Here is a 17,001-nt window from a genome sequence, read left to right on the forward strand (position 1 = left end):
TGACTAGGTTAAGCTTTCATATTTCTTGAAACCTTTCAGCCAAAGCAATTGACTGAACCATACCTTGAGTATCTACAAGCATATATCCAAACCTTGCGATGATAATCCGATAATACAAAAGTATTCTTGACATGGAGCACTTAACATTTATCAAGCTTCACATATAAACTGCAATTGTAAGCTTCAATTTTCACATATTAAATAAAAAACAAGTACATACAATTTCTTCATGGACACACATATTATATGTATGTTGAAACAAATTGAGTCGAACAGCTCTCTCACACAGTTTTTCTTAAAAAAAATAATCACCCTAATTCGTTTATTTGGCATTAATGCATTGAACATTACTTGGATTTAATTTAGTTACGAGTTACGAGGCCCTTCTAAATATGAAGTTTCATGAAAATCCGATCACTCCTTCGTAAGTTAAAAATACGTCTTTTTTTCTAATTTTTCAGAATTTTTCAATGTCACCAGATCTGTTCGGGATTTAAAATAAAAGCTCTGACACACGATATCCTTCTAAATATCAAATTTCATTGAGATCCGATCACCCGTTCGTAAGTTAAAAATACCTCATTTTTTCTAATTTTTCAGAATTACCCCCCCAACTACCCCAAAGAGAGCCAATCCGTTCCGGTTATGTGAATCATGTATCTAGGACTTGTGCTTATTTTTCCCACCAAGTTTTATCCCGATCCCTCCACTCTAAGTGTTTTCCAAGTTTTAGGTTTCCCCCTCCCAGCTCCCTCCCCCAATGTCACCAGATCCGGTCGGGATTTAAAATAAGAGCTCTGAGACACGATATCCTTTAAATATCAAATTTCATTGAGATCCGATCACCCGTTCGTAAGTTAAAAATACATTATTTTTTCTAATTTTTCAGAATTAACCCCCCCCAACTACCCCAAAGAGAGCGCATCCGTTCCGGTTATGTCAATGATGTATCTAGGACTTGTGCTCATTTCTCTCACCAAGTTTCATCCCGATCCCACCACTCTAAGTGTTTTCCAAGATTTTAGGTTTCCCCCTCCCAACCATCCTCCCCCCAGTGTCACCAGATCCGGTCGGGATTTAAAATAACAGCTCTGAGACACGATATTCTTCAAAACATCAAATTTCATTAAGATCTGATCAACCGTTCGTAAGTTAAAAATACTTCAATTTTTCTATTTTTTTCCGAATTAACGGGCCCCCCACTCCCCCCCCCCCAGATGGTCAAATCGGGAAAATGACTATTTCTAATTTAATCTTGTCCGGTCCCTGATACGCCTGCCAAGTTTCATCGTCCTAGCTTACCTGGAAGTGCCTAAAGTAGCAAAACCGGGACCGACAGACCGACAGAATTTGCGATTGCTATATGTCACCTGGTTAATACAAAGTGCCATAAAAATCTAATAAAAATTCTAAAATTCAAAAAAAATCTAAATAAAAAATTTGTGACCCTTTTCCCTTTTTTGAGATAATATTGTTTAACTGGACAGCCGTATTTGAGACACGATATCCTTCTAAATATCAAATTTCATTAAGATCCAATCACCCACTCATAAGTTAAAAATACTTCATTTTTCTATTTTTTGCGAATTAACCGGCCCCCTACTCCCCCCCCCCAGATGGTCAAATCGGGAAAACAACTATTTCTAATTTAATCTTGTCCGAACTCGCCAAATCACTGAACCCCTCCCCCCAACTCCCCCAAAGAGAGCGAATCCAGTACGATTCTGTCAATCACGTATCAAGGACATTTGTTTATTCTATCCACCAAGCTTCATCCCGACTCCTCCGCTCCAAGTGTTTTTCCAAGATTTCCCCCTCCAACTCCCCCCAATGTCAAAAGATCTGGTCGGGATTTGAAATAAGAGCTCTGAGACATGAATTCCTTTTAAAAATCAAATTTCATTACGATCCGATCATCTATTCGTAAGATAAAAATACCCCAATTTTCATGTTTTCCAAGAATTCCGGTTTCCCCCTCCAACTCCCCCGAATGTCACAGGATCTGGTCGGAATTTGAAATTAGAACTTTAAAGCACAAGATCCTTCTAAATATCAAATTTCATTAAGATCTGGTCACCCTTTCATAAGTTACAAATACCTCAATTTTCAAAATACCCCCCCCCCCCCCAATTCCACCAAAGAGAGCAGATCCGGTCCAGTTATGTCAGTCACGTATCTTAGACAGTTTTCTATTCTTCCCATCCAGTTTCATCCTGATCTCACCGCTTTAAGTGTTTTCTAAGATTTCCGGTCCCCTCAATTGCCCCCTCCCCCCCAATTACGCTTGATCCGGTTGAGATTTAAAATAAGATATCTGAGTTACGAGGTCCTTCTAAATATGAAGTTTCATGAAGATCCGATCACTCCTTCGAAGTTAAAAAAACGTCATTTTTTCTTACTTTTCAGAATTACCCCCCCCCCAATTGAGCAGATCCGTTTCAATTATGTAAATCACGTATGCAAGACTTCTGCTTATTTTTCCAACCAATTTTCATCCCAATCCCTCCAATCTAAGCGTTTTCCTTCATTTTAGGTTTCCCCACCCCAAACTTCCCCCAATGTCACCAGATCCGGTCAGGATTTAAAATAAGAGCTTTGAGACACGATATCCTTCTAAATATCAAATTTCATTAAGATCCAATCACCCACTCATAAGTTAAAAATACTTCATTTTTCTATTTTTTTGCGAATTAACCGGCCCCCTACTCCCCCCCCCAGATGGTCAAATCGGGAAAACAACTATTTCTCATTTAATCTTGTCCGGTCCCTGATACGCCTGCCAAGTTTCATCGTCCTAGCTTACCTGGAAGTGCCTAAAGTAGCAAAACCGGGACCGACAGACCGACAGAATTTGCGATTGCAATATGTCACCTGGTTAATACAAAGTGCCATAAAAATCTAATGAAAATTCTAAAATTCTAAAATTCAAAAAAACTCTAAATAAAAAATTTGTGACCCTTTTCCCTTTTTTTGAGATAATATTGTTTAACTGGACAGCCGTATTCAGCTTTTCAGTCTAGTCATTTTCATTAATAATTGCGTCTCTCATGATAACTTAATCTCCCACAGTCCCCTGGGGAAGGGCCGCAAGTTGTGAACTCTGGCCATTGTTTACATATGGTACTGGTTATTTAGAAGTATACAAACATTTTCGGGAGGAGGGAGGGTTGGTGAATAGGGGGTTCGGAGAGAGAATATTGCGTGGGAGGATCTTTTCACGGAGGAAGTTTTCATGAAGAAGGGGATTTTCCATGAAGGGGCGCCGGATTTCCCAGCAAAATTTAAAAAACGATCAGAATTTAAATAAAAAATCAAATCTTTTCAACTAAAAGTAAGGAGCAACGCTAAAACTTAAAATGAACATAAATTATTACTTGTATGAGGGGGTTCGCCTCCTCGTCAGTACCTCGCTCAACGAACAGAAATTATTACTTATATGAGGGGATTCGCCCCCTCGTCAATACCTCGCTCTTTACGCTAAAGTTTTTTAGTACTTCCAAAAGAGCTATTTATTTTAATTAAACGGCCTTTGTGATTGAGGGGTCATTATTAAAGCATTGGAACAAAATTTGAACTTTAGCGTAAAGAGCAAGGTATTGACGAGACGGTGAACCCCCTCATAAACGTAATAAAAATATACAAATATAGAAGTTTGTTATGTAAGTTAATTCGTATATTTATTACTAATAAAAACGTTCGTAAATAAAATTAAAAGTAGTAGCGCCCTTTTCAAGTAACTAAAAAAATTGGAGGGCAACTAGGCCCCCTCTCCGCCCCTTTTTTCTCTCAGTCATCCGATCCAAATTTTGAGAAAGCCATTTAGCAAAATGCAAATCCCGTTAAAGCTATTCATGTATGGTGACCCACACCATAGGCTCAGGCCCGGTCAAATTTCTCAGCACTTCCTACTCTAGTTTAAAAAAATATATTATGCACCCCACTCCACCCCCAAGGAGATATCATACATATATACCAGAAATTGGGTACTGCATAAAACTGTTTAGCTATTTCTTCAGTTTCACGATTTTATTTTGTACCTTATATAAGTCCCACCTCTTTTGTTCGCAAAATGCATGTTTATTGTTTATATTTAATTCGATATGATGCTTGGTGTTTTCCTCGGTTTTCTGATATTTCTGCAGTTTATTTTGTAGATTACATAGTGAAATACTCCGTCAAGGTCTATTAACTGGATAAATCATTCATTCAAGCCCAGTTAACAACTATTGTAGAGAAGGGGTATTCCCTGGGTACCATCCAACCTAATTAGCAGTAATACCACGTGTAGATTTCATTGCCCTCCAATGAATGTGCAATTATACAATTCGAATAGCATTTCCCATACAAAACAGAATTTTGACTGCTGAATCCAATAATTTCCAGATTATAAATGAATAGAATGTAAATACAAGATGCCAAAACAGTGCAACAGTGGTGTCAATTCAAGAAAATTGGGGGGGGGGGAAGGACAAGTTGGGTCGTTTATTTTAATGAAAATACCCCCAAAAAAATCTATTGAAATCAAGAGGGCACAGGCCCCCAACCTCTCCCTCAACTGACGTCATTGAAGTAGAAGTGTTTTTTGTCATATTTTGTTAATTATAATTTTTTGACAAATTGTCGTATTAAGGAAAGTACGGAGGATGAGGTAAGTAGATATCAATATTGTACAATAAGACCCTCTGGTACATCCTCAAAGGCTCCCGAAATCAATTTTCCCAATTTACAAAAACACAACGACGATATAAAATTTATTAAAACCAATCCAGCTATTATACTATCCATGAATAACACCAATTAGTACTTTCAGCATGAATTTAATAAATAAAAGATTTTCATGTATCAGATACATATTAATTAGCATGCATTGTTCGGTTGACCACAAGGACACTTTCAATTTTCAAGAAGTTTAAGATCAACCACCTGCCTTTTCTTTTTTCAAGAACAGATTTATTGTTTATTAACACAAAAGGGACACAAAGAAGCGGTCGTCAACCTAGACAGATTTCCTAATAGTCCTTCATCAATACTCCTTCGACTCATGACAAAGAAGAATACTACTTTGATGGATGTACAACTTGAAGCGCCCCATGTGCGGCACTCACACTTCCACAAATGCCTCCTCACACCATACGTGGCATACATCCGCCATGTATGACAAGCCCCACATGAAGAATAATATTTTTGAAACAGGACAGCACCTCACACTGCTTAATTTGAAAAACAAAACATCAATGTTATTTAAAGGATCTGTGCCTGAACCCTGTCCATAATTTCCACTTAAGATGCAGATTTACTGCATCTTTTTCGACTCGTGACCGTCCAGGGGCCAGTTTGGGAATTGTCTCAAATGATCGATGAATGTCCTGAATCAATAATATGGTAAATACGCATTCCTCCCACGATCTTTGACCAAAGGCTGGAATTGAAAGATTCTTTGATCTATATATAAGGCATGCATAGTTGGAGTGTCAAGAAGGCCTTGAACTTTCTATTCCCCCCCCCAACATTTACACATTTTATTCATGATGGTTAATTTCCATCATTGCTAGTATTAGAAGTTTTTGAAGAAACACATTATACATTCGGAGCTAATATTCGACTTTTACTCACATGCTTGTTTGCAACCCCCTAGATAAGGAAAGAAATAAGGAAATAAAAATTTTAGAATAGTGATTTCACATACAAACTTAAATGGAAAGTAGGGCATGTTATACTTTTTTTGAAATCAGTAGTATGTCTATATTTCTATCGTCATGAGTGAAGGACGATGGGGCCCTGGTTTGTGTTATAAATAAACTTACATCATTTTTATACAATCCTAAAAAGTGCTTATGCCAGATTTGCCTCTCACTCGCTCGGACTAACTGTCTTAGCCTTTTCTACAATTAGCCAAGGCTTGATGTTTTTTGTTGTTGAAATTTTGTGTGCATACATGCTGTACCAACCCAGTCTCTTCTTCTATTGTTATCAGTTTTATCATGGAGCACAAGACCAAGTTCTTCTTGTGATCGTAATTATAAGCATAAAAACGATATTCAGTGTAAACCTGCTCTTGAAATGTATATCCCCCACACGTTGATTTACACAAGAAAAACTTTTGTGTAACTTTTATAGAAATCGCTAAATACAAAGGGAAAAGTAATTTTCAAACTTGAGTAGTCAATTTTCCCTTCCAACTGGCACCCTGGCAATTTCTAATTTATTCATAATTGCTACCGCAATAATGCGAAGATTTGTTCAAATTTTCTGGGTTTTCTTTGTCAAACAAAGAAGCATCCGTCACTAGTTGTGACAGGAGTTCGTCCTTGCCGGATGTTATTATTGCTTTTGCTGATGACAGTACTCTTGGCACAACTGGTAGAATTGAGCCTGATCTTCGTCCAAAGATAATATCCCTTTTTGAAAGAGTTACCCAGTGGTTTGATGTAAATTTTCTTGCCTTAAATGTCTAAAAGTTATGATTTCTCATTTCCTCCAGAGTCTCAATGGCTTGCCCTGACTTCAACTCTGCACTTCCAACAATTTACAGATTCTTCACACTCCATCAGTGAGGTCTGACTTCAACCCTCTGACAGCTTGCAACAGGATGTGGAACACGTGTCAAGAGGTTCTCTAAGTAGTCCTAAGGATCGTTACGTTCGACTCCTAGGGATCTTGCTTGACGAAAATCTTTTCTTCAAGCATCATATTGATCTGATTAAAACAAAAGTCTCCATACGTTTCGGAATCCTTAGAAAGCACAAACACATATTTCCAGGGTCGATTCTAAGAATATTGTTCTGCAGCCTAGTTCAGTCTTATAATCCATATCGTCATGTTATTTGGATGTCAACTTTTCCCTAGTCTCTGAAGCCACTTTCAAAACTTTATGATAAAGCAAGAACTCTTATTCAGAAAACTAACCGATCTTCACTTAAACCCTAGCTTGATTTGAAATCTCTCTATTTTTTTTCTTGCTCTTCTTTCATCTTTTTACAGTTATATCTTCCTGCTGCCTTACGTAATAATATATATTTTGTTTCTGATCAATCAACTTATCATCTCCGCACTTCCAACAATTTACAGATTCTTCATACTCCATCAGTGAGGTCTGACTTCAACCCTCTGACAGCTTGCAACAGGATCTGGAGCACGCTTCCAGAGTTTGCACGAAGCTGCCACTCGTTTGGTATGTTCAAAATTATGTTAGAGAATCTCTAGCTAGTAAATAAATTTTTTTTCCGGTTTCCCTTGGAGTTGATGTCTCTGGATTAAGTTGGATATTTAATTGAGTTGGTGAAATCATGTGCTACCCCCTCCCTCGCTTGTCATTTTTGGGGATTATTAAGGTGGGCGACGGGATTTTTTGGATTTTGTTTATATTTTTTTGTGTTGGTATTTTTTTCTCCCCTGTTCTTTCCCGGCCATGGAGCCTTATGAGGGAGATTGTTTTGAAGTAGTTTGTGTTTATGAAATGTATTGTTAAATAAAGAGCTCAGAACAATGCCGAACGGATAAGTTAATAATTCTAACTTTATTTTCGAATACTTTCAAATTTGAAATTCAGTCTCTATTTAAATGTGGGGAATATGTCACACTATAATGTTATACAATCTGTGGTAATACTTTGACTTATCCTGTATCTTTACTTAGACAGCGCTATTGGGCTGTCTAAGATATTTGTTGCGACTTTATGTGGCCCGCTGATATCAATACTATTTATTAATATAAAGTGAAGAACCCAAAAACAAATCAAACTAATAAAAATCAGAAATAATATTTCAATAAATCACGTATATTAGAATTTTAGTGCAATAAATTAGCACCTATTTCAATTGCACCCCTCTTGCCACCCCTCAATATAAATACTTTAGCTACGCCCCTGTTTTTCTTCTTGCTTAAAATCTATTCTACGACTTTTTTTTTTACTAAAAACTATATTGAGGCAACAGTATTCAACTACAGACTAATAATTTACAGGTTTATATCCTTGAACAACTTACGATTCCTTGGAAATATAAAAAGGAGAAGTTTTTCGATGCTATGATATATTACAGTAGCGTACTACATTGGAGCATCCGTAACTGTAACTAATGCTTTAGTTCTCTGATGAATATTAATTGCCTTCTACCATTGGAATAGTTGTCAAAGGAACAACTTAGATGTTTGTCAAACATACAGACCCTTTAACTGTGTCACAAAAAAAGGAAAGGTTCTATCACTTTTTTTTGCAGGTTTTAAAAGTTGGACCACTTTCAGCTCTTAACTTGGTAAATCCCAAAATAAAAGCATTTTGAACCGCTGTTGAACCACTACTTGGCAAAAACTTATGACGAAAGATCGACAAAACCTAATACAGATGGTAAAAACGTTCCTTTGCGCATAAAAACAGAGGCTTACACGAGGTTACGATACGTATAAGCTGTAAAATATAATATAAGATGTAAAAATAGAGCTTAAAGGAGTGTACAAGTACTACGATAAAATATTGTGTTGAGCTATACTACATTAAAGACACAGAAATGAAATTATCTTCTTCCCTGATAATGATGAGTCTACAGCTATAGAACAGAACCTTGTGTTTTTCAAATATAAACCAGTTAAATTCTTATTGCTGCACTAAATAAAAAGATTTAAGAGCACATTTTGAAAAGCGGACGAGTCGCTTCACTTACGCAACATGTGACAAGATTTAAAAAGGAAAAGAGCAAGACATCATTGGTTCCCAAGTGGTATCGCTGTGGTATTGCTTTAGAACAAATGGAGTGGCTTTGTCGAATCTGTGACAAAAATATCCCTGGAGGAACTGAAGGTGAGGATAAAGGTCTTCGCTGTCTAACCATTTTTAAGCGTGACATATAGGACAAAAGTGATGCTTCCACAACTGTGCATAATCAAACACCCCATAAAGTTCTTAGTGACGTTCAAAAGTGATTCACTCATGGAGCTTTCTAATGAAAGAAGTTTAATGGAAAATAAACTGATAAGAGAGACTACTTTCTGAAGCTTTGTGCAGGACCATTGACATATCGTTAAGATGCTCATATCGTTAGGGGTGCAATTGAAATGCAAAAGCTTTGTGCAGGACCATTGACATATCGTTAAGATGCTCATATCGTTAGGGGTGCAATTGAAATGCAAAAGCTTGGTGCAGGGCCATTGGCATACCGCAGGGTTCGGACAGGTCGGTTCGTTTCAAATTATAGGCCCTGTCCTATTTTTATAGGATTTCCTGGGCCCAAATATAGGCCAAATATAGGATTCGGAAGTCCTCGGGATCAGATCTATGGTAGATGGCGTGGGATGCCTGGTCACATAAATTACCAAGTTTCATCCCGATCCCTCCAATCTAAGCGTTTTCCATGATTTTAGGTCCCCCCCCCCTAATGTCACCAGATCCGGTCGGGATTTAAAATAAGAGCTTTTAGACACAATATCCTTCTAAATATCAAATTTCATTGAGATCCTATCACCCATTCGTAAGTTAAAAATACCTCATTTTTTCTAATTTTTCAGAATCAACCTCCCCCCAAACTACCCCAAAGAGAGCGGATCCGTTCTGGTTATGTCAATCATGTATCTAGGACTTGTGCTTATTTTTCCCGCCAAGCTTCAGCCCAATCCCTCCAATCTAAGCGTTTTCCATGATTTTAGGTCACCCCAAACTCCCCCAATGTCCCCAGATCTGGGAGGGATTTAAAATAAGAGCTTTGAGACACGATATCCTTCTAAATATCAAATTTAATTAAGATGCGATCACCCGTCCGTAAGTTAAAAATACCTCATTTTTTCTAATTTTCAGAATCATCCCCCCCCCATCCCAACTACCCCAAAGAGAGCGGATCCGTTTTGGTTATGTAAATCATGTATCTAGGACTTGTGCTTATTTTCCCACCATGTTTCAGCCCAATCCCTCCACTCCAAGTGTTTTCCAAGATTTTAGGTTTCCCCCTCCAAACTCCCCCAATGTCACCAGATCCGGTCGGGATTTAAAATAACAGCTCTGAGACACGATATCCTTCCAAAAATCAAATTTCATTAAGTTCTGATCAACCGTTCGTAAGTTAAAATACTTCATTTTTCTATTTATTCTGAATTAACGGGCCCCCCACTCCCCCCCCCCGATGGTCAAATCGGGAAAACGACTATTTCTAATTTAATCTGGTCAAATTTCATCGTCCTAGCTTACCTGGAAGTGCCTAAAGTAGTAAAACCAGGACCGACAGACAGACAGAATTTGCGATTGCTATATGTCACTTGGTTAATACCAAGTGCCATAAAAACACTATGCTACAATGAGATTAACCGAACAGACGGACCAAAGGATGATGAGGCGATAAACGATAAAAAGCTGATTCCGACAACCTTCCATGCAGGAGGGCCAACTTTGCACTTCTATCAGGGACATCAAACTTACGAATTATCTTACCATTGAAATACCAAGGGGGGAGATAAAGTGAAAATTTACAATATCTGAAATAAAAAGTCCGAATCTGATTAACATCATTTTTTTTAGAAGGGGATAAAGACCAGATAGATAAAGGACAGATTGATCACAAAATGTAGCATATAGCCTACCCAGTGCACGTCTATTATACTTCCCTCGATTAGCAACTATCTTAGAATAGCCCATTTGAATAACTGGGCCGTATTCACATCAGCCAGCCAGCGTTTAGCCAGGAAACACATAAGTCACAAAAACTCCAGTCTCAGTAAGCAGTGACTGCTAGCCTATATACTGATCTTCGCTCATTTCGGACAGGCCCAAGATGACAAAAAACAAAACATAGGCTACTAAGTCAACATAACAGCATAGCCCAGGCAGAAGCAGCTTACTAAGCCCAACACAAAGCATTAGTTAAGTTCAAACAGCTCAACAGTTGTAATTAATTATCAAAAGACAGAAAATTACAAATCATGAGCAATGTTCTTAGTGCTCTTCAGCCAAAAATATAGGAATAATAGGATTTTAGCCAAAATATAGGCATTTTATAGGAGTGCATTAAAATTTAGGAATTTATTGGAATTTATAGGCGAGTCCGAACACTGATACCGTTAAGATGCTCATATCGTTAGGGGTGCAATTGAAATGCAAAATCTTGGTGCAGGACCATTGACATATCGTTAAGGTGCTCATATCGTTAGGGGATCAATTGAAATGCAAAAGCTTGGTGCAGGACCATTGTCATATCGTTAAGATGCTCATATCGTTAGGGGTGCAATTGAAATGCAAAAGCTTGGTGCAGGGCCATTGGCATACCGTTAAGATGCTCATATCGTTAGGGGTGCAATTGAAATGCAAAAGCTTGGTGCAGGACCATTGACATATCGTTAAGGTGCTCATATCGTTAGGGGATCAATTGAGATGCAAAAGCTTGGTGCAGGACCATTGTCATATCGTGAAGATGCTCATATCGTTAGGGGTGCAATTGAAATGCAAAAGCTTGGTGCAGGGCCATTCGCATACCGTTAAGATGCTCATATCGTTAGGGGTGCAATTAAAATGCAAAAGCTTTGTGCAGGACCATTGACATATCGTTAAGATGCTCATACCGTTAGGGGTGCAATTGAAATGAAAAAGCTTTGTGCAGGACCATTGACATATCGTTAAGATGCTCATACCGTTAGGGGTGCAATTGAAATGCAAAAGCTTGGTGCAGGGCCATTGGCATACCGTTAAGATGCTCATATCGTTAGGAGTGCAATTGAAATGCAAAAGCTTGGTGCAGGACCATTGACATATCGTTAAGGTGCTCATATCGTTAGGGGATCAATTGAGATGCAAAAGCTTGGTGCAGGACCATTGTCATATCGTTAAGATGCTCATATCGTTAGGGGTGCAATTGAAATACAAAAGCTTGGTGCAGGGCCATTGGCATATCGTTAAGATGCTCATATCGTTAGGGGTGCAATTGAAATGCAAAAGCTTGGTGCAGGGCCATTGGCATACCGTTAAGATGCTCATATCGTTAGGGGTGCAATTAAAATGCAAAAGCTTTGTGCAGGACCATTGACATATCGTTAAGATGCTCATACCGTTAGGGGCGCAAATGAAATGAAAAAGCTTTGTGCAGGACCATTGACATATCGTTAAGATACTCATACCGTTAGGGGTGCAATTGAAATGAAAAAGCTTTGTGCAGGACCATTGACATATCGTTAAGATGCTCATACCGTTAGGGGTGCAATTGAAATGAAAAAGCTTTGTGCAGGACCATTGACATATCGTTAAGATGCTCATACCATTAGGGGTGCAATTGAAATGCAAAAGCTTGGTGCAGGGCCATTGGCATACCGTTAAGATGCTCATACCGTTAGGGGTGCAATTGAAATGCAAAAGCTTGGTGCAGGGCCATTGGCATACCGTTAAGATGCTCATATCGTTAGGGGTGCAATTGAAATGCAAAAGCTTGGTGCAGGGCCATTGGCATACCGTTAAGATGCTCATATCGTTAGGGGTGCAATTAAAATGCAAAAGCTTTGTGCAGGACCATTGACATATCGTTAAGATGCTCATACCGTTAGGGGTGCAATTGAAATGAAAAAGCTTTGTGCAGGACCATTGACATATCGTTAAGATGCTCATACCGTTAGAGGTGCAATTGAAATGCAAAAGCTTTGTGCAGGACCATTGACATATCGTTCAGATGCTCATACCGTTAGGGGATCAATTGAGATGCAAAAGCTTGGTGCAGGACCATTGTCATATCGTTAAGATGCTCAAATCGTTAGGGGTGCAATTGAAATACAAAAGCTTGGTGCAGGGCCATTGGCATACCGTTAAGATGCTCATATCGTTAGGGGTGCAATTGAAATGCAAAATCTTGGTGCAGGACCATTGACATATCGTTAAGGTGCTCATATCGTTAGGGGATCAATTGAAATGCAAAAGCTTGGTGCAGGACCATTGTCATATCGTTAAGATGCTCATATCGTTAGGGGTGCAATTGAAATGCAAAAGCTTGGTGCAGGACCATTGACATATCATTAAGATGCTCATATCGTTGGGGGTGCAACTGAAATGCAAAAGCTTAGTGCAGGACCATTGACATATCGTTAGGACACTCCAATGTATAGTAGTACGCCACTTTAATATATCATAGCATCGAAAAAATTTTCTCTTTTTTTTTATATTTCCAGGGAATTGTAAGTTGTTCAAGGATATAACCCTGCAAATTAGCAGTCTGTATTTGAATATTATTGTCTCAATATTGTTTTTAGTAAAAAAAAAAATTGTCGTAGAATAGATTTCAAGCAAGAAGAATAACAGGGGCGTAGCTACAGTATTTTTATTGGGGGGGGGGGGGGGGGGGGCAAGAAGGGTGCAAATGAAAAGCAAAAACTTGGTGCAGGATCATTGACATATTGTTAAGCCAAAACGAGAGTATTATCAATATATGGTATGTACGCATACCCCCCCACGATCTTTGATAAAATGCTGGAATTAAAGGATTCTTTGGTCTATACATTAGGCCTGGATAGTTGGTATCCAAAAGGCATTGAGACTCTCTCCTTCTTCCTCCCAGACTTACAAGTTTTACTGGTGATAGTTAATTTCCATCAAGCTGGTATTAGGAGTTTTCGAAGTAGCAAATTATAAATTTGGAGCTAAAATTCCACTTCTATTCACATTCTTGTTTACAACCCCTTAGATAAGGGCCAAAGATTAAGGATATAAGAATTTAAAACATACTTCAGAGACAAACTTAAGTGGAAAGAGGAGAACCTTTGTTAAATCATTGCACCAAACAACCAAAGGATCACACTTATATTTTGTGCAAAATCAAAGTACCATTGACTTATCATTGTGCCATAAACCCATTCGATATTTTTTCACACGATAAATATACATTATTTAATAAGTTTAAAGTAGTAATCGTTTTCTGTCTGAGCACAATTTTTCCCAGCCACGCATATCATTTAGTTTAAAACTAACAAGCATTTGTTCTTCATTACATATAACGACAACACTGATCCTTTTTATCAAATCATACTTACGAGTAAAAGACAATATCCCACTGGTCCATATATACTAAAAGCCATAGGCTAAATTTGTTAACTGAGAGCTAAATTTGTTAACTGAGATAATATTTATACTTTTCTTTATCACAGATTTTAACTTTCTTTTTCAACCACTTAATGATATTATCAAGTTTGAATATATTTGTTCAGAACCCCGAATAGATCTTTCTATTCGTATCTATAGATCTTTCTATTCGTTTCTATAGATCAAAGTGAAAATTTTCACTTTGTTTTGTTCAACTAGCACTTAAAAAAGCGCAACCGTCACATTTTACTCTCACACTTTAAATCTACCACTTTCTCAATACATATAGTTTCTACACGTGTATATATATATATATATAAAAAAAAACAAAAAAAAAAAACTCACCCATAAAGTTGTAGTTCCAGGAGCCCTGTGATGGAGTCATAAAGAAGCCAAGGAACTGGTCAGACAAAAGCATCTGAACTTTTTCATAATGCGACGGTAGATAGCCTTTAGGATTATTACCCTTATCTGTGTTCTGTCTTCCCCAATCATAACCACTTGGAGTCAGTTTATACGCTTGAAGGGAGCAAGAGCCGGGAGTGAAACTGCAGGTCATTATGATGGTTTTTTCACCATCCCACTCTGGATGTTCAGCCATGATTCGAGCATGGCTGGTGATATCCTGAGGTGCCAGTTGAGGGAGTTCATTAGGCTGAGTATGAATCCAGCCAAGAGGTTCTAGCTCTTTGAGGTATTCATGCTGTGGCAGCATTGTTGGTAAGTTTACAGACTGAGGACCACCAAACTGAGGTGGCATAACAATACAGCGAATTTCTTTAACTTGCGGATTGTCTGGTGGACTGATGCCGTAAAGATATCCAGAAATCTGGGTACGAAGATCAGAAATCGTCACAAATTTCTTCAGGACATTCTTAGGGAGGATGTATGTAAATCCAGTCTCTCGGATATCTTCTGATGGAACGTAAATGTGATTAGTACGCAGATGAAGATTTGTAGCAGATATAGCACGAACTCTCCACTCAGTTTTCGATGCAAATGTAGTTGTTTCATAATTGGATGTAGTAGACGTTATGATTTCATCACCATGTTTATTGACGGTACGAGTAGTGGTTGCGGTAAGTTGACTCTGTTCTTTTGTCTGCTTCTCAATCTCAGCAATTTGCTGCCTTTGAGCAGATGGTGCACTGATCTCCATACCAAGAATAATATCCCTAATTTCTGACTGGGTCAACGATGCAACATTAACGTTGTTTTTCTTACCATAATCAGCCAAGATCAAATCTTTCAGTGCTACCTCTACCTTAATCCATTCATCATCAGTCAAAGTTGGCCATATATGATGAGGTTCTGTAATTGTTGTCTTATCAGGTTTGAGAATGACCTTCGTACGGTCATTATTGACATGCAACGCTCTCAGAATCAAAATCAAACGAGAGAAGGCTGTGTATGAAGAAATCGTTTTCAACCAATCATCATAAAGGTTAAACAACACCATCTGTGGTTCAGTTGCTTTCAAAATGAGGTCACCAAGTTTTTCAACCTTCAGACAAGCTTGGAAGGGAAGTTGAAGCTCTGAACCTTTGATAACAATGTTTGGGAAATCAAGTAAATGCACCTCCAATGGGTCAAGCATACCCTTTCTTGTAACAATAATCTGTTTCGGTTGTTCTTCAACAGGTAGAGATCGAATAAGAGCAGCAACTTCTTCTGCTGTCTTCCACTTGGCCAGCTGACCTAAACGTTTCTGTCCAGCCCAAACTGAAGTGTGAATGATTTTCAAGAAAAGTTGACCAGTTCGAGGATTAAATATGAAAATCGCACCATTAATCGGTTTTGTAGTCAAATTGCCTTCAAAGGTCTTGTGAATCGTTACACGGTATACATTAGTATCATCTACAAACCAGATAATTTGGTTTGAAAATAATTCTCCGTAATTTTGAGATGACAAATAAGGTTCAGTCGGCTCAGAGCTGTATAGCTGAAGACCTTTCCTGATTCTCTCACGCAACACATAAAGAGCAGGGTTGGCCTTCATAATCTTAGCCATGGCTTGCTGGATAAGTGGCTTCGAGCCCGGGAACCAATGACCATAAGCACTGTGAAGGTTATAAGCCAAATCAATAGCAACTAAAAGCCCAGTTGGTGAGGGATAAATGGACATATTATCAGTAGTATAATCCAGAAACTTGGCCCTGGCATACCGCTCCACGTCGTGACTGTCATAGTCACCCCAACGTAATTGTACATCAATCCAATATTTTTGGGTAGTTGTATTGTCTTGCATATCTTTGCTATCAGCGAGAAGTGAAGGACGGGAAACGTTCCATTTATAAGCAGCAAACAAAAGAATATCGGCACAGGACGAATTCATCTTGTAACTCTTTCGGGGGTGAATTGTTTCTTTTTGAACGGTTTCAATTTCCAAAGCATCCAACTCTTGATCAAATACCTACAAAAAGGATTAGAATTAATATCAAGCCCAAATCTTTTTATCAATTACGACAAAATAAAGGGTTAGAGGAAATTAATAAGACGCTACGGGAAAACAAATGACATTAACATGGAAGCGTATTGGTTAAAAACCAAAACAAAACGGATTATATTTCTAAGTTTAGCACAAAAGCTGCATTAGGTAGTACCCTCACACAAATAATGCACTTTCTTCTCTTTGTAAGTCTAACAAACCTAATTTCTCAAAAAATCCAAAAAAGAAAAAATGACAAGAAAAGGGCCAACGAAAACGCTCTAACAAGAATTAACCTAAGAAATCCATAAAATTTTTCTTACTTATTGGAGAAAATAGATCAAATCTGTTAGCCTGTCTTGCAACACAGCATAAATATTACCTTGTTATCAAGCATAAAACCCAAAAGCTTGGCGATACTAATTAGTCATTACGTAAATAGTTGTTCATCTTCTCAGAAGGGTTTTGATGGTTCCGACATTCAAGCACTGAAATCACCGAACAGAACGATCTTTCACCTCAACTAGGCAAAATTGAGTTCATT

At 38.1% G+C, this 17,001-nt stretch overlaps 1 protein-coding gene across 1 annotated transcript in view; it reads right to left on the reverse strand.

Moving 5' to 3' along the window:
- The window catches only part of LOC136033934 (pre-mRNA-processing-splicing factor 8), a 96,395-nt gene that overhangs the window by 607 nt on the left and 78,787 nt on the right, over positions 1-17,001 (reverse strand). The window contains exon 21 of the mRNA XM_065714951.1: positions 14,375-16,442. Within this exon, the coding sequence (XP_065571023.1) occupies positions 14,375-16,442 (2,068 nt within the window). The remainder of the gene's footprint in view (positions 1-14,374; positions 16,443-17,001) is intronic.

The sequence above is a fragment of the Artemia franciscana genome, chromosome 12 (genome assembly GCF_032884065.1).
Source record: "Artemia franciscana chromosome 12, ASM3288406v1, whole genome shotgun sequence".
NCBI classification, from domain to species: Eukaryota; Metazoa; Arthropoda; class Branchiopoda; order Anostraca; family Artemiidae; genus Artemia; species Artemia franciscana.